At 37.3% G+C, this 21,010-nt stretch overlaps 3 protein-coding genes and 1 pseudogene across 3 annotated transcripts; 2 read left to right on the top strand and 2 right to left on the bottom strand.

Moving 5' to 3' along the window:
• The first annotated feature begins 6,434 nt into the window (after positions 1–6,434).
• Positions 6,435–12,411, top strand: LOC133722658 (phosphoenolpyruvate carboxykinase (ATP) 1-like). The gene is made up of 13 exons (XM_062149528.1): positions 6,435–6,588; positions 6,844–7,151; positions 8,242–8,423; positions 8,603–8,756; positions 8,851–8,935; positions 9,643–9,743; positions 9,962–10,260; positions 10,420–10,593; positions 10,694–10,759; positions 11,250–11,428; positions 11,527–11,696; positions 11,804–11,972; positions 12,070–12,411. The coding sequence occupies exons 2-13, from the start codon at positions 6,853–6,855 to the stop codon at positions 12,211–12,213; spliced, it is 2,022 nt and encodes a 673-aa protein (XP_062005512.1). The 5' UTR covers positions 6,435–6,588; positions 6,844–6,852; the 3' UTR covers positions 12,214–12,411.
• Positions 12,412–12,958: 547 nt separating this feature from the next.
• Positions 12,959–15,641, top strand: LOC133720295 (phosphoenolpyruvate carboxykinase (ATP) 2-like; annotated as a pseudogene).
• Positions 15,642–15,734: 93 nt separating this feature from the next.
• Positions 15,735–20,739, bottom strand: LOC133722650 (uncharacterized). The gene is made up of 8 exons (XM_062149523.1): positions 20,632–20,739; positions 18,125–18,183; positions 17,929–17,996; positions 17,693–17,833; positions 17,180–17,221; positions 16,843–16,970; positions 16,111–16,212; positions 15,735–16,026 (listed from the first exon to the last, which is right to left on the bottom strand). The coding sequence occupies exons 2-8, from the start codon at positions 18,181–18,183 to the stop codon at positions 15,898–15,900; spliced, it is 669 nt and encodes a 222-aa protein (XP_062005507.1). The 5' UTR covers positions 20,632–20,739; the 3' UTR covers positions 15,735–15,897.
• Positions 18,193–20,625, bottom strand: LOC133722640 (NAC domain-containing protein 82-like). Its single transcript, XM_062149515.1, has one exon. It carries the CDS (start codon positions 20,333–20,335, stop codon positions 19,070–19,072), a length of 1,266 nt encoding a protein of 421 aa, XP_062005499.1. The 5' UTR covers positions 20,336–20,625; the 3' UTR covers positions 18,193–19,069.
• Positions 20,740–21,010: the final 271 nt, after the last annotated feature.

Genomic DNA, 21,010 nt, shown 5'->3' with positions numbered 1-21,010 from the left:
TTTCATCGGCTAATCTCTTCAACCCCTAAATAAATGATAATTTATTAATTTAAAGAACATTGAGCGAGGTGGATTGCCTTCATTTTTTTTTTTTTTTTTTTGGATATAGGATTGCCTTCATTTTTAAACCTTCATATGGGTTGATTCCAACATTATCGTCTGTGAAATCACGAGACAAGAAAAAATTGGTCTGTGTTTGTAAGTCAATAGCAAAAGAAAGCATTGACAATGAGAGGTATAAATTCCCCTCCCCCTATTACACCTCCCTTTTCTTGCTACCAACCAAAGAAAATTCATGTAGAAACCGTAGGGTCTAAAACTTGACCAACAATGGACTATTGCTGGTGTTTTATAGCTTAGAAAAGAAGCGTCACTCTTCAGATTGACAACTGCATAATCAAATTAGCAAATATATATTCAATAAAAACGGATCGATACAAATCAAAACTTAGGTTTGATTCTTCTGCCCGTAGATAACATCAAACCCATTAACAAAATTAATGGATTCTGATATGGAGCCATGTATGCAGGTTTCTTTTCTTCCAGAGTCTGTCTAAACACAATATTGTGTCAAGAAAAAGTAGCAAGCAATAAGGAAGAAAGTTGTTCCCATAGCTTCCAAGAAGGTCTCTCATCATGATGTGATTCAACTAAAGTCGTCTAAGTTGAAAATAGAAAACTGTTCACATTATCATGAACATTTTCTTACAATAATAATAGTGCACAACACTTCTTTGTAAATTTGAATCATCAATGAATGGGTTTAATTACCTACAATACATCAATATACCAATACATCAAGTATACTAGTTTGATTCAGAGATAGACTGACTTCATGCATTGGTAGACTAGTTTGAGAGTACTGAACTTAAAAGAAAAAGAAGAAAAAAAACTTAGTCACCCCATTCTTACATATGTCAGTGAGAATCAAACTCATGACTTTACAATGTTGGAATTATACTGTACTTTGATATCAAACTAATTAACTTACCTCTTTATCTGACTAAGTCTACTTTGTATGTATCGTATAACTTCTCCCAAATGAACACGACCGTAATGCTCCAAAATATTATAATTTAACCCAAAATTATAACAAATACAGGAGTCACAGGACTGTATAATTTTTCTTCATAACTCTATTCAGGTATATTTTCAACAACCAAAGCCTAAAAGTCCTAAATAGTAAAAGTGCATGCAGATCAGTCGAATATCTGACGCCATTGTTTTTGATCATGAGGATCCAATTCCGATTAATATTTCATCGTGATTCACGAAAGATATTTTCACCATAAACCAAATCCAGAATAATCAAAGACTCTGTTACAAGCCAGTGACCCACAGGACGTGCTTCCAAAAGTAGTAACCAATTTCCCCTCTTTTTTAAAAAAATGAAAAAGAATGAGAACAGATGAACACTATTCATCCATAAAAGGACTGATAGACTCACATCCAACCACACCAATTAAGCAAGTTGGTGGTGAACTAAACCACTGCCAAAACCCAAGAAATTTCAGCTGCTGGTTTTTTCTGAATCCCTCTTGGAATGGTCCAATATTCCATTTCCTAGCCAGCTATATATAGATATAGCCGACAGGCACTTATTACTTGCTATACAAAATACATAATACACTAGGCAGATCGTACATGGAACGATGATGTGCATGGATTACTATCATTATGGTGAGGGTGATTTATGGACCACGAGGCACGAGCCATATTGACTTTACATCTCCTATCAAACCAAAGTTTAATCCCGCAATATATAATTGATAATAGGTGTAGATGTAAATTGATGTATAACATGAATTAGGTACCATTGTTCATCTGTAAATTCACTCGTTTTAATATCAAAATAAATGTAATAATTAAACTTAAAATCATTCATAAAAAAAAAAAAAAAATTAAAAAAAGAAACTTAAAATCATTCGACAATTGATCAAAACACTCAAAACCATGTGTGTTTCTAGGCAAAGTCACAAATTTTTATATTATTCTAGAATAAAATTTTATGGTTACCACGTTAATTCTTTTTATTATGTCAAACTTATTTTTATTTGATAATATGATAAAGAAAACAATTTCTCTATGTCAGCAATTAGTTTGTGGTTTAGGGCAAGTGATCGAACTACCCTAAAATATCAAATGGCATTGCAAAGTAGTGATTTGAACCAATGAAATCGGGATATTTTGACAAAAGTTGTAGTCATGTAGAACAATATTATTGAACTAAAATTGTAAACATTGTGGTTGTTTGAAATATAAATTTTATCTGGTAAAATAAAATATATATTTAAAGGGATATTGGTGTCGATTACATCCTTGGGTGGGACCCTAGTAAAGTGTTAAATCTCATGTAGTTCTCAAGGGAGGAGATGCGAGGACTCGGACGTGGTTGTTTGTTTGGCGCGACAAAACTGATCGAACGATAAGCGCCTGACAAGGACGTCGTAAACAGCAGCAACCAGTTACAAGTCCATAATCGAATTGATTCTTACCAAAGACCAAGTCCCATCGACCTTACCCGCACACAGTCCGTGCCCATTGCTTTTGTTTGTTTCCTAAGAAATCAAATATTCTTACCACATCTTCATTGGTTCAAATTATATATCAATATACTTAAACTTTATTGAGAGAACCTCTCTCAAGACTCTTATGCCTTCTAGAAATTTGTTTTAAACTGTTAGATCTATGTTTTTACCGGATGTGATGGTTGAAAAGTTATGCTTACGAAACTTTTGTATTTTAAAATTAGTAGCAATGGCGGAATTAGAGTTAAGACTGGTTTGATATCTTGATTAAAATATAAGAAGCATTTTCATAAGAAAGAAAAAAGAAATGGTAAGAGTTTTCATAGAAAATAATGTAGGAAAAGACAAAACATCAAAGAAGTGGCAATGCCAGAAACTGAAGTACCTGTGCCAAACTCTACAGAACAAAATATGAATAACCAAGGACTTTTTTTTTTTTTTTTTTTCACCTTTATCTCTTTTGCCTGGGCTTAAGTCCACCTAAACCAGTGACTAGTAGGGAAAACAAACTGATCAATATACACATATCAGTCAAACTCGAATCTATCTCTACTTTTAATCCTTTTATGTCTAGTCAAATCAGTTATAACAGATCAAGCAAAAAAAAAAAAAAAAAATCAGTTATAACAAAATGTTAGTTTGGAGATAAATACTACAGACACCTTGAACATTACTAGTACATCAGATTCATAAAATCTGTATGATACTAGTTTATCACTACATAAATTTAATCTAATATACGCTAATAAATTCATTCCTAAATTCTACAAGAAGTCTCAGTGTAATTACATTGTGAGTATCACAATTGCGTGTCTTGGCGAGCAATGTTCTTTATACTGGGATGAGTCTAGTTTTGATTGGTTTGCCGATCCTTTGCATACCCAGATTGCGGATTCTGATGGTTGGATCTACAAATCTCAAGGTCGTGACAATATTTATATTGTTGGTAATTATCTTGAGGAGGTTGGGGATTTACTTTCAGTTTCTGCTAGTTTCTCTAGGAAAGTTTCAGAGCATTGTTTTATTGTACAAGGACAATTGGTTGGTGTAGTACACTTTCTGATTTGTCTTACCTTAGCTCTAGGCCAAAGTCATTTCTGGCCTTTGTATGCTACTTATTGGGATGCCCTTATGAGCGATTTCAATCGCTAATTCAATAAACTTTTCTTTTCAAAAAATAAAATAAATTCGATTAATTGACGCACCGATTGGATATCGTGTTCCAGTGATTCCACCTTTGGGTAAAGCAATAAACAAGCCAAGTTGTAGGGAATTATTCTCTAACAACTGTAGCGAAGCGAAAACGCATTCTCGATTTCTTATGCACACTTATCGAGGACGAGGTAAAAGTAAAACTCATCTCGTAATTTCACGAGAATTTGGCGGCAGCCGGAACTGAACTCCAAATTAAATTCAATTTATTAAATAGGCAACTGTCACGGACGGTTGGGATAAACTTTCTCATACGTGTGGGGGCTAGGTGCTACATCCTTTGCCGTTTGCGTGTAACAGGGTTTTGCAATTTGCATAATGAAGAATGTTCCGCTCCGTCGCGGCTACCAAACTCAAGTATTCGGGAGCAATCAAAACGGTGCAACAGTACTAAAAGATATAAAGGTCTGTGAAATTGAAAAATATTTTCATTGACCAAAAGAAAAAGAAATTAGATCAACTATATTTGGAAGTAACTATGACTCTATGAGGAACATCATTCTAAATTCTAATTATTAATGGGAGGTTTTTATTATAATATCCCTTATGATTAGTTGGATCAATATGAGTAGTTTTGACAATACATTAACATTTTTCTTTTAAATTGTATGCGAAAAAGAATACCAATAGGGCTTGTGGTTTTGGAATCTCATGTATATCTTTTAACACCATTTGGGAAAGTTCATGGAAACAATACTTTGGCACATGAGGTGACGGGTTTAGCTAGGTAACATAATAAAAATATATTGGACATTCAAACTGCAAATCCTGGAATGACGGTTCGACCCTGTCCTTGGCCTATGGGAAAGTTACCACTTAAAATTTGTAATATGAATTATACCAAATAATATGTCATACACTGTACTTTGGTCTTATCCCTTCTGATTAGTTAGATCAATACTTTTGTTTGAAATAAAAGTTGATAACATTAGATCAACAGTTAAATCAGCTAGAGACTAACAAAACTTGAATAAAGCAATTGGCGGGAAAGCAACCAGCTCTCTAGCCAAGCATTGCAACTCATTACAAACCAGGGATGCTTGCATGAATGCAAGCCTAGTACAACTAAAAAATAGCTTCGCCTCCTAAGAAAAAATTGATCATCTACACATCACATGCCTACACTCAATTGTGGTATAAATGAAAAATAAAAACATCTCAGAAAGCTCCTAGAAATTATCTTTACGCACACTAAACTTGCGATCTCCAATCTAACTTGAGATAATTACTGATTCCATAGAAATCATGATATGAATTAAACTGACGCTTTAGAGACCATAGAAAGCCCAACACCGCCTAGGTAGGTCAAACTCTCAGGCCAGGCCAATCCAAAACATTAAGTAATGGATGAGAGTGTCAATGCACCCTCCTTATGAGCCTTAAAAGCAGGCCCAACCCTTTCAAGCCCAAGCTTAAGCAAGGTTAGCAGTAGGGCGAAATTGCATCATCTGCCATCTTGTCGGTGGCCGGCCCGTCCAGTGCATCGTCACCGGCACCGGCACCGACAAGATCAAACCCGGCCCACTTTGTTCTTTTGTAGCCAACACTAATCAGTCGTTCTAATCAGAAAAATGACGTCTACAACTCCCCTCCTAGCCTCGTCAATGAACCTCTTCGAGCACCAAAACACATGCTGACCTACCTCCAAGCTATCCCGAATGCTGCTGCTTTAGATCAAAACCCGGCCTTAGATTTTCAAGAATCCTACCGAGATCAAAAATTTGATACGTCGAATCGAGAACCTCGCTTGCCTTCACGCCTAAGAACAACACACAGAACACCTCGCTTGTCGTCTGCTTGAAACCCTTGTGCTAGGGTTTGCTGACCTTTGCATTAGTATATGTACACTATTACTTTAGGTTACATTAGTTAGTTGGATCAATATGAGAAGTTTTAACGATACATTTATGATCTTTTCAAAAAAAAAAAAAAAAACAATACATTTATGATTCTATTCAATAGCATGTATGCAGAAAAAATACAGAGATTGCATAATTAATGTAAATTACCATTTAAATATGTAATATGAATTCTTTTTTGGTTCTTTTTTTTGGACAAGGTGTAATTTGAATTCTACAATTCTACATTTATGTAGCCTATGTCATGCAATGTGTTTCTATGTATTTGGATTAGCCAATAAAAGCATATCTAATCAACGTTTTGTCTCATCAAAATAAAGTATTAATAATTCACACAAAATGTAAAAATGATTTAAGCATGACGTGGCCGAGCATAAGATAAGATTTCTTGATGTATTCTTAGTTTTTTATCCTCTGACGGTCCTTTTTTTACGTTATTTGAAACTGTATGATATTAACTTCGTTGTATTCAATTTCAAAACTTTCAACGCAACAAATTCCTGAAAAACGTGTCCGAGAGACACGATGTTAAAATTCGAGTAAATGTAGTAAAAAATTTAGTCATAACAAATGAATAAACAGAGCTTGATAAAGATAAGATAAGACCAATTATTCGAAAAATAAGGAAACTAAATCTAACAACTTTTGCCCAGGTGTAGACAGCTTAGGATGGTCTTCGGACTACTGGATTCCTAGTCTTTATCCACCCTCGTTTAATGGGATTTGGAATTTTTCGCGTTCGGGGGAGAAGAACTTGACCCTTGATCATGAGGGATAGGATCTAACCCAACCACGGTTAACTTTGACCAGCGTTAGCTTAACCTCAGGTTAACTCTGGCCCTTTATATACGACTCCACTTCGTTCTCTTTTCCCTCATCACCATCTCATTTGCGTTTCAGCAAAATCTCACTCTCATTTGCATGATCGGTCACTCTCTCATTTCCATTTCCCATTAGCTCTTTCATACTCATTTTCGTCTCAAATTCTGGTTCGCCCTCTCTCTATCCTATCCCTAAATTTTTCTCTGGCTTTTTTGCTCCCACCATTATCATCAACAAGTTTGAAATATAGCCCCTATATTTTTCATGCACTACTAAAATTTGGACCAAAAATGTATACAAAAGCGGAAAATATCTGCCGATACACCGATATATCTGTGTCGTGTTACATATTCATGGCGATGTTTTGAACTTTTGGAATACATAAATGACGTTAATTAATCCCTTTTTTTTTTTTGTTGCAGTGGATTGAGATGGCGTCTAACGGTGACGGAGATTTCAGCTTCGCGACTGGGAACGGCCCGGCGGCGGTGACGAACGGCAACGGAGCGGCGAGGAACGGGCTGGCGAAGATCCATACGACGCCGAAGAACGGGAATGGGGTGTGCCACGACGACAGCTCGGCGACGGTGAAGGCTCAGACCATCGACCAGCTTCATTCGCTGCAGAAGAAGAAGTCGGCACCGACGACACCCATCAAGGGCACTCAGGGAGACTTTGCTGTGGCTCTCTCCGAGGAGGAACGCCAGATGCAGCAGCTCCAGTCCATCAGGTATTTCCACGTGTCAAACCGTGACGTGTGCACCCACCATTTTGGACATTTTTTAATATAAAATTGAAAGGGCATTATTTTATTTGCTTTTTAAATTTTTGACGTAAGTCACGTAACTAAAAAAGAGAATTCCATAAATGGTCACTTAAGTATAGCTCATTTGACACTTTGGTGTTTCAAATATATCACTTTGGTCACTCAAATATTACACTGTCATTCATAAAAGTCACCCAAGGGGTATTTTTTCTCACAACAAAGTGACTTTTGTGAATGACAGTGTAAAACTTGAGTGACCAAAGTGATAAATTTGAAATTTGAGTGACCAAAGTGTCGAATGAGTCATAGTTGAGTGACCAAAGTGACTATTCTCCTAACTAAAAAAAAGAAAATTTGACTCTTAATAAATTAATTGTTGTATGTGAGTTATTTATTTGATAAACGAACAAACAAAAAAAGACAGTAAGTGAGTAAATGATCTGTGACAGACTTATAACCTTGGTGGTTAAGCGAGCAGCTATGCTTTTATTGATCTTAAAATTTTCTCATGTAACAAAATAAAGTGCTTGTTTTGACGTATTTATATATTATCGTTGTTGAAAAAGTAATTATATGTGCAGTTTAGTGTCGTTTGCTAATCTGTTTGAAGTTGGTATTTTTTATATGACCATTTTTCTTGATGATTGAAAAATATTGCATATTGCTTTTATAAAGTTTAACTATTTTTTTTTAGCAAACAAAATTAAAATTTGATTTACCTTTTTTTTGTTAGAGAAAAATATTATTTACCATAAAATTCTAGGACAAGATTGGTCCCGCCACTAATAAAACATGGTGGTGAAAAGTGAATAATGGACACGAAAACGAGAGGGCCACTAGTTAAGTGACACGTCGGACGATGCGAGATTCCGTATGTGTTGAGCCTTGGGACCTAGCGTGGTCCTGATTCCCAGGAATCTTAATATAATCATTTTTTATTTTACTACACAATTCAAAGTCCGGCAAATATCCCGGAAATATATTTTCCGGCAGAAAGAAGACCTCTTTATATGGGTTTCTGACTCGGTGGGTTGGTTTTGTTTTGTTGTGGCAGTAACTCTCTGGCTTCGCTGACGAGAGGGACTGGACCAAAGGTTGTGAGAGGAGACCCTGCCCAGCAGTCTCCTCATCATACCCCGAAGGTGTCATCGCACCACCATCATTTCACTCCCACCATCAGCGTCAGTGACAGTGCCCTCAAGTTCACCCATGTCCTCTACAACCTCTCTCCTGCTGGTAACACACACATCCATCAATTCCTCTGTTTCTGTGTTCTTTGTTTTCTGAGTAAAGAAACCAACCGATTTTTGGATACTGATAGTGTGTATTGAAATGATTTGTAACCGAAAGGGTTTTTAGTGATTTTATTGTTTATTGATTGATGTCATGGCTATGGTGGGTTGTATCTGGTGCAGAGCTATATGAGCAGGCGATAAATAACGAAAAGGGGTCGTTCGTTACGTCAACAGGCGCATTAGCAACACTTTCTGGAGCCAAGACAGGTCGGTCTCCAAGAGATAAACGCGTCGTCAAGGATGAGACCACAGAAGAGGAGCTTTGGTGGGGAAGGTAAATGACTCACGTACAACCCAGTTTCACTTTTTGACTATTACGTAAATAATGACAAAAAAATCTGATTAAAAATTGGTGTTTTGATTTGTAGGGGTTCACCGAACATTGAGATGGACGAGCACACTTTCATGGTCAACAGGGAAAGAGCTGTGGATTACCTGAATTCTTTGGACAAGGTCTTAATTTTTATTTCATGCCGTATATGAACATCTACTTGCTTTTTATCACGTCTCTGAAAATCTGGTGCTGAAAATCTAGGGAGGCTTATCTTGGAACCTATTACTTTTAGGAGATAGTGTTGTGAGTGACGGTATCGTACTTGTCTTTTTATCCAACTTGGCTTTGACATCCATTGGGAGGAGCAATTTTGTTTTCTTGTGCAAATTGTTTTTTTTCTGGGATCAATGTTATCTGCATAATTTACTCCCACACGTTTTAGCGGTGCTCTGAATTTATTATGCTGTTCTATTCAACTTCACCATTTTCAGCAGCCAAGTCGGGCACAGCCTACAAGTCTCAAAAGGATATATACAAAACTGTGATCAATACTAGTCAGGCTGACATGAGCACAATTAATTGGTCCACTAGGATGGCATCAGAATTAGTGTCAATTTGATTTCATTTGGTAATAATCGATTTACAAGCTAACAACTGGTTAGGCCCCTTTGCTGTGCCAAAAATGAAGCTTATTAAGTTTTAAATAGAGTAGCTTAATAGAGCACAAGGTACAAGAGTTTGTTTCTTGCTAATTAGATGGTATAACCAGATATACTGCTATATTGACATGGATGATTTTGATTAAGATATGCAATTATGATCCATATGTAGATATAGATCACCAATTTTGTGGCAGATGATAATGGTTTTGAATTTTCGTTTACAGGTCTTTGTAAATGACCAATACTTGAACTGGGATCCAGAAAACAGAATCAAAGTGCGGATTGTCTCTGCCAGGGCTTATCATTCTTTGTTCATGCACAACATGTAAGTAAAACATGAGACTTATTAACACTCTGATTTGTCAGCAGTATATGTTTCTATATACCTTCATTGAGGTATAAGCCGGCCAGATAAGTCCTCTTAACGTTGACGTGATTTTTTGTTGAGTATTATCGTCCCTAAATAGTCCAGTCCAGGAAAAAATAGGTAAGGTGCATGTGTGTATTAGCTTAGTGTACATTCGATAACTGGGTTGGTGACAGGTGTATCCGACCCAGTCCTGAAGAGCTGGAGAATTTTGGTACTCCGGACTTCACTATTTACAATGCTGGTCAGTTCCCGTGTAATCGTTACACCCACTATATGACATCCTCCACTAGCATAGATCTTAATCTTGGTAGGAAGGAAATGGTCATCCTCGGCACCATGTATGCCGGGGAAATGAAGAAAGGCCTTTTCAGTCTCATGCATTATCTCATGCCTAAGCGACAAATCCTATCCCTACATTCTGGCTGCAATATGGGGAAAGATGGAGATGTCGCACTCTTCTTTGGATTGTCAGGTATAGTATAAATGATCGTGGTAAACTTTGGCTCCAGCAGCTACTGAACGATATGTGCCCTCTTACTCTCTCTTGCCATCCTTAACATCTTTTAGATGTTTGTGACAGAAGAAGATGAGTTCAATTCTTTCTAATAAGTTCTTTTTTCTTTTTAATTAGGTACTGGGAAGACAACTCTGTCTACTGATCACAATAGATACCTAATTGGAGATGATGAACACTGTTGGACTGAGAATGGTGTATCAAATATCGAAGGTGGTTGCTATGCCAAGTGTATTGATCTCTCGAGGGAGAAAGAACCTGACATTTGGAATGCCATCAAGTTTGGTGCTGGTAATATGTCATTCCAACTCTTGTACATGTACAATTGTACTTTGTCTGGTCTTGTGACTTCAAGTGATCTCACCATGATTTTTTTTATCCTTGTTGGCAGTGTTGGAAAATGTCGTGTTTGATGAGCATACTCGAGAAGTGGATTATTCTGACAAATCTGTTACAGGTAAATATCAATTGTTTATTCATCTAAGAATTAGTCCTTTGTGTTTGAATAACCAGATTTTGATCTTATAAATGTTGTGAAAGATGAGTATTGACCTAGTCATGCCAGGGAACTTCTGACTTTGAATTATCTAGTTGTTTTAGAAGATCATTTATTTAAATGAGAGTTGACGAAAATATAAATTCATTTAGCACTTGAGCATGACAAGGTACAGCTTATCTGACTTCCGTACTTGGTTCTACTAAGTCACTGGATCACCATTCTATTTAATAACCATTTTATTGTTTAATAATTCACTCATCTGCTTAACAATAATCTGTCTGTGTGCTAATGTGTGATATAATCAATCAAATTGACATAGAGTGCTCAATTCTTTAAGCTGAACTACCTCTAAAATTTGGTCCATTGTTGCAATCGATTTCGACAAAACAGAGGTCAGAATAGAATTGCATTATTTAGAATTTACTGAGTTCTGTTTCTTTTGGTGCAGAGAATACTCGGGCAGCCTACCCCATTGAGTACATTCCCAATGCAAAAATACCGTGTGTTGGTCCTCATCCGAAGAATGTGATACTTTTGGCATGTGATGCATTTGGTGTGCTCCCACCTGTGAGCAAGTTAAACCTGGCACAGACCATGTACCATTTCATTAGTGGCTATACTGCACTGGTAAATTCAACTGTTTCGATCTTACTTGTGAATTATGTGGTAATTGGATTTTAAGAGACTGTCTCCCATTTACTAAATCAATTATTAATTATTTTCAGGTTGCTGGAACTGAAGAGGGCATTAAGGAGCCACAGGCAACATTCTCGGCTTGCTTTGGTGCTGCATTTATAATGTTGCATCCAACGAAGTATGCAGCAATGCTTGCTCAGAAAATGCAGCAGCATGGTGCAACTGGATGGCTGGTCAACACTGGCTGGTCTGGTGGAAGGTATGGAGATTCAAATCTCATCATAAAGTTATATCACTATAAACAATTACAAAATTGATATATCTTCGTGAAAAGTAAAGCTGAACCACATATCGTTTCTCCTCCAGGTATGGTTCGGGAAAGCGCATTAAGCTACCCTACACCAGGAAAATCATTGACGCCATACACTCTGGCAGCCTCTTGAATGCAAATTACAAGAAGACTGAAGTGTTTGGACTTGAGATCCCCACTGAGATTGAGGGAGTGCCTTCAGAAATACTGGATCCAGTGAACACTGTAAGTTGCTTGATGGTTAAACCTTTTCTCTGTCCATTATACTGCTTAGTGTCGTTCCGAATTTCTGATGTCATTTCTATTTTAATTTGGATTGCAGTGGTCGGACAAGAATGCATACCAGGAAACACTCCTGAAGTTGGCTGGTCTATTTAAGAACAACTTTGAGACTTTCACAAACTACAAGATTGGCAAGGACAACAAGCTGACTGAAGAAATTCTCGCTGCTGGTCCGAATTTCTAGTGAAGTAGTAGTCATTTTATTTTTTTCTCTTTTGGTTGAAAATAAGATTGATAGTAGTCATTGTATTCTTTTTTCTTTTGGTAGAAATGATCCTTTGTTCAAGTAGGAGCAGTTGTGTTATAATTGTTCAGTAGATGAGCAAAATGATCCTTTGTAGCTCCAACTATCTAATAATGAAAGATCGTTCCTTCTGTCTTATCTCATGACGTCGTCCAAATTGCTACTTTGTGTTAACACATAAGAAAAAGTTGGAATACTTCTGTTTTTTTTTTAGGTCTGAAAGTTGGAATACTACAAAACCCAACTTGCAGAGCTTTTAACTGAGAGAAAATTAAAAAGAAAGAAAAAATAGAGCTTAAAAGTATTACCAAATTTGCACTAATAAGGGAGCTTGTGCAGAGTACAGTCACTACATGTAGTACTGAAGTTAATGTTTTGAGCCCTTTCTTTCATATTCCTGAAGCTCTGTAACTACACTGCTATTTCCTCTGGTTATTTTTCCCTTCTTGATGTTGAAACTACTGGCGTAAGTAACAGTTTATACTAGATGGGAGCAACAGCAAGTGTGAAGTCCTTTTAGGACATCCAAACCAAAATCAATTAGTGATAAGTTCAAAATTTCTCAAGATATTATATATTGCAACTCGAGCCTTAACATTTTGGATGTGAAGTATACCATTCCCCAATATCTCTCGTGACATGAAAACTAACAATTACAACCATCAGGCAGTGTAATACACATAAGATGACTTCAAAGATCCCAGCTGGTCATTTGCCTCTGTTCAAGTCCATGATGAGATGCAAGCAGTAACAGAGAAACAAGATCATGAGCAGAGCTATGGTATGAATATGGTGCAGAGCTATATGAGCAGGCTCTACAGCACGAGAAAGGTCCTTCATCACTTGCAGTGGCGCATTGGCAACTCTTTCTGGAGCCAAGACAGGTCGGTGTCCGAGAGACAAACGTGTTGTCAAGGATGAGTCCACTGAGCAAGAGCTTTGGTGGGGAAAGTAGGTGCCCATTTTCACTTTTTGACTGCTATGTTACTTCAATATATGATTTCATCCTTGATCAATTTTGGTGCTCACTTGTAGTGGTTCACCTAAATTGAAATGGATGAGCAAACTTTCATGGTCAACAGAGAAAGAGCTGTGGATTACTTATTTACTTGAATTCTTTGGACAAGGTTATATTGTTAATGTTTTTGTCAAATTGTTCATGACTGTGTTCATGCCCTTGTAGGTTAAAAGAATGAGTGAAACTAATGGTCTGAATCTTTAATTCATGCAGCTCTTCAATTTCTAAATTGGGATCCAGAAAACAGAATCAAAGTGCGGATTGTCTCTACCAGGGCTTATCATTTATTGTTCATGCACAACATGTAAGTAAAGCATAACTGCATAAGAGTAATGAACAATCTTTTCGAGTATTATCATCCTGCCTGAAGAGGTTGAGAAACATGTCCAAAGATGTGTATCAGTTTAATGTAACAAAATTCACCTATGTGTGTGGGCTGTGGCAGGTGCATCCGACTTACTCCTGAAGAGCTGGAGAATTTCGGTACTCCAGACTTCACTATATACAATGCCGGTCAGTTCCCATGTAATCGTTACACTCATTACATGACATCCTCTACTAGTGTAGACATCAACCTTGCTAGCAAGGAAATGGTCATCCTTGGCGCCATGTACGCCGGGAAAATGAAGAAAGGTCTTTTCAGTTTAATGCACTATCTCATGCCTAAATGACACATCCTCTCACTACATTCTGGCTGCAATATGCGGAAAGATGGAGATGTTGCCCTCTTCTTCGGATTGTCAGGTATAGTATCGATGCACTCTTTGGAGATTTGGCACTGGCAGCTGCAATGTGTTTGTGAGAGAAAATCAGATATGACGTTAGGTTTCAATTCTTAGTAATGTTCTGCTATTTGCTAATGATTAGGCACCAGAAAGACAACTCTATCTACGGATCACAATAGGTACTTACTTGGAGATGATGAACACTGTTGGAGTGAGAATGGTGTATCAAATACCGAAGGTAGTTGCTATGCCAAATGCATTGATCTCTCCAGGGAGAGAGCGTTACATCTGGAATGCCATCAAGTTTGGGTCGGGTAAGACATTATTCTCACTTTTTGTGTAATGTAAGAATGAAGATGAATACCATGATCTCTCTTTGTTTGATCTGAGTTCTACTGATATATATTTGATATGATTGGGTTGATCTCATTTGCAGTGCTGGAAAATGTCACATTCGACGAGCATACACGAGAGGTGGATTATAGTGACAAAATCTATTACAGGTACATAGCAGCTGTTTGAGTTTCATTGCAAAAGTTACAGGTGGATTGATCCTCATCTGCAGCTTCTGATACACCAGACAAGTAAACTGAGCTGTGTTTGTTCTGGTTGCAGAGAATTCTCGAGCAGCGTATCCCCATTCAGTACATTCCCAACGCAAAAGATACCATGTGTTGGCCCTCATCCAAAGAATGTGATACTTTTGCCATGTGATGCATTTGGTGTATTCCCACCTGTCAGCAAGTTAAACCTGGCACAGACCATGTACCATTTCATCAGTGGTTATACTGCCCTGGTAATGTTTCTATTCTTCCATTTTTACTTCTGAAGTAGGTTAATAAATTGGAGACTAATGAGGCTCTGTGGTGATTTTTAGGTTGCTGGAACTGAAGAGGATGTGAAGGAGCCACGGGCAACATTCTCGGCTTGCTTTGGTGCAGCATTTTTGATGTTGCATCCTACCAAGTATGCAGCAATGCTGGCTGAGAAGATGCAGAAACATGGTGCAACTGCATGGCTGGCCAAACTGGTTGGTCTGGTGGAAGGTATGCAATTCAATTATCATCATAAAAAACGTTATAGGACTATGATCAATTTCCAAAACGGCATTGTTTGGGTTCAGGGTATAGCAGTTAGGTTCTATATGATAGAGATAATTGTAAATAATGTATGTAGTTCGAAATATAACCAGAAGATTAACACCAAAAAGAGCAGCAGATGATATAAGCCTCTATCTTTGTTCCTGGCAGCTATGGATCAGGAAGTCGCATTAAGCTAGCCTACACCCGGAAACTTAGCGATGCCAATACACTATGGCAGCCTATTGATGGCAGACCACAAGAAAACTGAAGATTCAGACTTGAGATCCCCACCGAGGTTGAGGGAGTGCCTTCAGAATGGATCCAAGGAACTCTGTAAGTCAGATTTCTCTATACCTATTTCCCTTGTCTATTACAGATTAGTCTTGGTCCAACTTCTGATATGATCCCCAATTTTAATTTGGGGTTTACAGTGGTCAAACAAGAATGCATATGAGGAAACTCTACTGAAGCTGGCTAGCCTATTCACGACCAACTTTGAGACTTTCACAGACTGCAAGATTGGCAACGACAATAACCTGACGGAAGACCTCCTTGCAGCTGGTCCTATTTTTCAGAACTTCAAAACTTGAAGCAAACCACCAAACTTTGGGATGGTTAATGACTTGTAAATACAAATGACCTAGATGTAAAGAATTATTTAATAATAATACAAAGAATCCCTGATAACTGTTTGGTTAGTCTACAGAATCTGTTAGCTAAAAATGATAACTGTCAGATCATGAGATTACAGTAAGAACTTCTAGCAAATTAACGTCGCCACTCAGATTCCGATAACATTTCAGTGTATAAGTTTCCAAGCATGACCCATAATTTCTTCATCTATGTAAGGACGCAAAGACCACATAAGGCAGTAGCTCTCTAATTCTCCGGAAGATGACTTGAGACTTAAGGCAGAAACAATTCTTTCCTGCAGTAACGTTTGACATTTAGACATCTGTAAAGTCAAGAACATATTACACAAATGGTGGGGAAAGGTGCAGGGAGTTTATACCTGCATCATATATTCTTGCTTGACCATACGATAAATGACTGCCATCAGGACAGCATAATCAGTAACTTCATTTCTTCTGGGACAAGGCAAGGCAATTTCCTCCTACATAAGATGTTAAGTCAGTATTTTGGCGTTTTACATATACATATCTGAACTACGACTGAAATAATTTAGACCAGTTAACATTAAGCAAGGGAAAAGGGATAGAACTTGAGAAAACTTAAAGTTCAGCCAAACTATCTTCAACTCAAAATATATGATAAAGCGTAGTAAATACTAGCTACAATACAAGTCCCTCTGACCAAAGTACCAAACTATGGCCAAAACTTCTTCCGATTAAACCTAATTGATTATTTCAAGAGAGGGAAAGGACTTTCTCGACAGGCAGACCCTTTGTGCAGCAGACTTTGCTTCTAGGCATGTATAGGGGATCTGAGCTTATGAATAGAAATATCAAGAGTTGCTATGCCAAATTTCTCAAACTTTGCGCAGGGGATTCATGTTCCAACTAAAGTCTCCAAAATTCCAAGCAAGCAATTATCTGATTACTTTAATGGTGCATTGAAATTAGTGCTATCGATACAAATACAAATGCAGGGAAAATTCTAGTGAATGGTAAACACTAACTACCAAAGTCAAGGGGAAAAAAGGACCAAACAAAGTTGAGGAACATATCAGAACAGAAAGTCTAAATAGCATGAACATAGTCCTTCAAAAAGAAAAGAAGGATACCTTGTCATTGATACATGCTTGTTCATTCAACCTTTCACCCAAATTGTCATCCTGGAACAAGGATTTATCTTGCATTGCACCACTTACATCTTCCAGTAGGCATTCCAGTTCGTTAAGTATACCTTTTCCTATTTCACAAGTAGGCCAAGTGTGACATTGGAACAAATAAGAGAATGTGCCAACATCTAAGTAAAAACAAACAACCTAATTTTACAAACTGATATAACAAATATTGATGTAGAGGCACCAGAACCTCACTTGCCCTTTTAAACAAGAACACTTCTGATATAAAACTGAATTAACAGATTGTGGTAAATCTTGGAAAGAGATATATTACCTTTACATATATGGTCATGAAGTCCAAGTTGGCATGATTGCACTTCTATATGCGCATTTCCCCATGTAAAAAGAAATATTGCGTTCAGACCAAAACATATCAGAAATTTGCAACACTCAAAAGTAAAGGCACCAAATCATTAGTCGTACTAATGCGTGGAAAAAGTAGGATAGTACGTGAACATTGGAAAGCTAGCCAAAACAGGGCAATAATTCGATATTCATATACTCAATGTAATCAATAATAAGATCATAATAAAATGAAGTACGGCTGGCGAAGGTAACAAAAGTAACAACTGACAAAGTTAATAGAGTCAAACAAAGATATAGAAAATCTTATAACCCGTTTCAATTGTAGAGTAAGTTATCCACATATAACATCTTGAATGCAGAATTGAGTTATAATTATTTTTTAAATTGTACAGCCTAGTTGGGAATAAGAGGCTAATACAAGACTAGGAGGGCGTCAAATTATATGATAGAAAACCCAAAGACCAAAAACAACTACACTTACACTTGGTTATATTGTGCCTGCCATCATCAGTGTTGATACATCCAGCTTCAATGTATGATTTAACCCTCTTTGTTTCGTTAGATTGGATTATATTTTTAACCAACTCAGATGTTTTATCTATCGCCGGCCGTCGAAGAAACTCTAAAAAAAGGTACAATTTCAATCAGAAAAATGGCAAGAAACTTCAGACTAGTGCAAATAAAACCATCACCAAAAAAATAAACCAGAACATCTACCCAGTGCATGCTGAAAGCCATTGAGAAATGTGCTTCCCATGGGCACCAATTCCTCAAACTTGGCAATCCTACCACAATGAAGGTAAAACATTACCCAGATATAAACAAACAGACAAAGAAAACATACCAAAATGTTGATGAAAATCAATTTTTTCATAATAGAGCTCAAAACACACTAGCAGAGCTAAGCGTATACCCGGCCATAAAATCCTTGAACAAGCTGAAAATCTTGTCCTCTAATTCAGAATTCGACATCTGCAAAGAGAATCCATATAAGTTTCCTCAATGTAAGCGTGGATGGTAACTTCTGAAAAGCCCCAACCCTAACAGCAAGAACTGCAAATCTGCCGGTGATAAACCTCAAAGCAAAATACACACACACTCTCATTGACTAAATTTTGTCTGATACTCTCTGAAAATGAATCCGAAAAGCTTAGAAACACAGACACCCAGGAAAAACAAGAGTTCATGTACTACACCCCAGGTAGTTGAATATTTGATCTCAAATCAAGCATTAACAGCAATAAAAGAAGAACTGCCTTATGACTCAATCCTAGCTCTATCTGACCATCACACAGTGAAGATAGACAGCAATTAACACAGTGCATAAAAAAAAGAACTTCAAATAACACCAATTGATTGCTGCTAATGGGCATTGTTTAGAAACTAATTCTTCTCATCAAATTCAAAACTTTCGATCTTCAATTCTAAATCTTTAAACTAAACTGGGAAATCAAAGTCGAAACAAATAAGAACCAATAACTTAAACCATCCAAGCTGGGAAGTTAGCCCTACAAAATTTGACAACCAATTAAAACCCTTCAGTTTGGACTTCAGCTAACAACATTATGAAGAATCCGTGACATGTAACAATAGATACTTCAAATACAATACACAAAGCAAAGCTGCAAAAGCACTAACCTTAATTCTATAGTTTGCATACATATGTATTTCATGATCAAAATACACAATTAAAAGAACAGCAGCAGATTGAAAATCAACAGTTTCATTCAATTCAAAATCAATAGCTACGCCTCATACTCCAAAATCAACAGTTTCATTCAATTCAACATCAAGGTCAGAACTTGATGTTGAAGCAATGATATTTTCAGAAGTTCACATTATTTAACACATCCAGTCTTCACAAGTCATCTCTCCATGAAAAGAACAAGTCTTCATAAGGTGTTTCTCCAAGAAAAGAACGAGGTGGACTAATCATTGGAAACAGAGAATTATTGTCATTCAAAGGTTTGTCAAGATCAACTAGCTCCAGATATGGCTCATTCTCACCTGGAGCTCCAGAATTAGCTCCATTGGGGATATTATATCCATCTTTGCTAAAACCTCCCAGATCTTCATAAGTATCACATATTTCAAGATCAGCTATAGGATTAGCATCTCCCGAATAAATGAAATTATCAAGCTCCTCATTTTTGTCAATGTCACCCATGGAGAAAGTTCCTTCTTCTGTAAAGCAATTAAGCATCGACATGATATCATCATCGGTTGAAACATGAGGTTTCTCTGTTGTAACATAATTACTGGAAACAGACTGGAGAACATTGCTAGAAGGTGGCAAGATATCAGAAACGCAAGACTCATGGGAATTGGTTCGAGTAGCAATAGAACTATTATAGTTGCTGGGCAAGACCAGGTATGGCTCAGGCATGTTTGCACAACCAAGGTCTGATTGAGGCATGTTTGGATGAACAAGGTATGGGTCGGGCAAATTTCCATAAACAAGATCGGGCTCAGTGATGTTTGAATTAACAAGTACTTGATCAGGGTCTGGCTCTGGCTCATGCATGTTTGCATGAACAAGGTTTGGCTCAGACATGTTTACATATGGAACTACATCAGTTTCAACCTCATCATCAGTCCAGTCTTCCTCTTTGAAGGGTGCACCATATTGTTTATTACTTCTCGGTCCTATCCCATCCTTTTGGAAAACCATACAGAGCACATAAGAATCCTGAGGCACACCCAAATCAACCAGGTTCTTGTCTTCAAGCCTATACTCATGTAAAACCCAATTAGTCCGTTCTCCTCGTGGAGCTCGACCTGTGTGAAAAATTAATGTTTTTATCCACCCGACAACTTCACTATCGTAAACAACAGACCTATCCTTTCCCGAGGTCTTCCAGTACCCACAGTCGGTGGCACGATTCATTCTAGCTCCGCGTGCATATTTTTTCTCTCTAGGAGAAAAGAAGTACCATTTCAAATCTCCACTTCTCCAACAAGATTTGTCCGGAAGATCCCAAGGAGCCGACTTGTAAATATCCACCTCAGCAATAACTTGAACATGGAGTCTTTTCCCCATTACCTTCCTCTTCAAATAATATTGTACCAGCTCAACATCAGTGGGATTAAACCGAAAGCCAGGAGGCAAAGATGATTTCCCCATCACACAATCCAGATGTTAAGTTTCAAATGTGAAGCAAATGATAGCAATTCAACCCTAAACCCTAAACCCTATCAATACTGCCTTTCACACAATTAAAATTATCAATTGCCAAAAAAAAAAAACAAAATCCAATACACTATCAAATCCGAGACGGATTTTCGATGCAAGCACACAAAATCGCAAAGGCCCCAAATTCGTTACCCTAACCAAAATTTTCACCGCCAAAGCAAACAGATGACCGGGAAAACAAAACGATCGGAGCAAAATCGAAGAAGTAGAGAGAGAGTAAAACTCACAGGATTTGGCGAGCTTGTGAGAATCGAAGGACGAAGGAGACCGTGTTCGGAGAGAGAAGACTGAATCAACTACCTGAAAAAGTAACGAGAGAAGAAGAAGACGCGGCTATAAAAACTTTTTGGGAGAAGGTTAATTTTATTTAACAATGGAAAATTTAATTTAATTTAATTTAATTTAATTGAGGGTATAAAAGACTTTTCGTATATATTCGTTCCCTTATAAAACCAATGGCTGGCCTCGGGTCGGTTTTGCAGTTTCAAGTACCAAACCCGGAACCGGAACCGACAAGTGCAAATCGGTTCGGATTTGCTGATTTTTGTATCAAGAACCAACACAAAAAAAATTCAAGAACCTTTTGTCTCTGTGCTTGTTCTCGGG

Source organism: Rosa rugosa, chromosome 1, assembly GCF_958449725.1.
Source record: "Rosa rugosa chromosome 1, drRosRugo1.1, whole genome shotgun sequence".
Taxonomy (NCBI): domain Eukaryota; kingdom Viridiplantae; phylum Streptophyta; class Magnoliopsida; order Rosales; family Rosaceae; genus Rosa; species Rosa rugosa.
The sequence above is the reverse complement of the archived record's forward strand: the minus strand, read 5'-3'. Positions and strand labels throughout refer to the sequence as shown.

Bases quoted from the DNA above. Each gene is read 5' to 3' on its own strand.
- LOC133722650 (XM_062149523.1), bottom strand. From the start codon at position 18,183: ATGTCGAATTCTGAATTAGAGGACAAGATTTTCAGCTTGTTCAAGGAT. The intron at 17,834-17,928 runs GTAGATGTTCTG...ACCTTTTTTTAG, and splicing joins TGGCTTTCAGCATGCACTGG to AGTTTCTTCGACGGCCGGCG. The intron at 16,213-16,842 runs GTATCCTTCTTT...CATCTTATGTAG, and splicing joins AAGCATGTATCAATGACAAG to GAGGAAATTGCCTTGCCTTG.
- LOC133722658 (XM_062149528.1), top strand. From the start codon at position 6,853: ATGGCGTCTAACGGTGACGGAGATTTCAGCTTCGCGACTGGGAACGGC. The intron at 10,760-11,249 runs GTAAATATCAAT...CTTTTGGTGCAG, and splicing joins TTCTGACAAATCTGTTACAG to AGAATACTCGGGCAGCCTAC. The intron at 11,697-11,803 runs GTATGGAGATTC...TTTCTCCTCCAG, and splicing joins ACTGGCTGGTCTGGTGGAAG to GTATGGTTCGGGAAAGCGCA.
- LOC133722640 (XM_062149515.1), bottom strand. From the start codon at position 20,335: ATGGGGAAATCATCTTTGCCTCCTGGCTTTCGGTTTAATCCCACTGAT.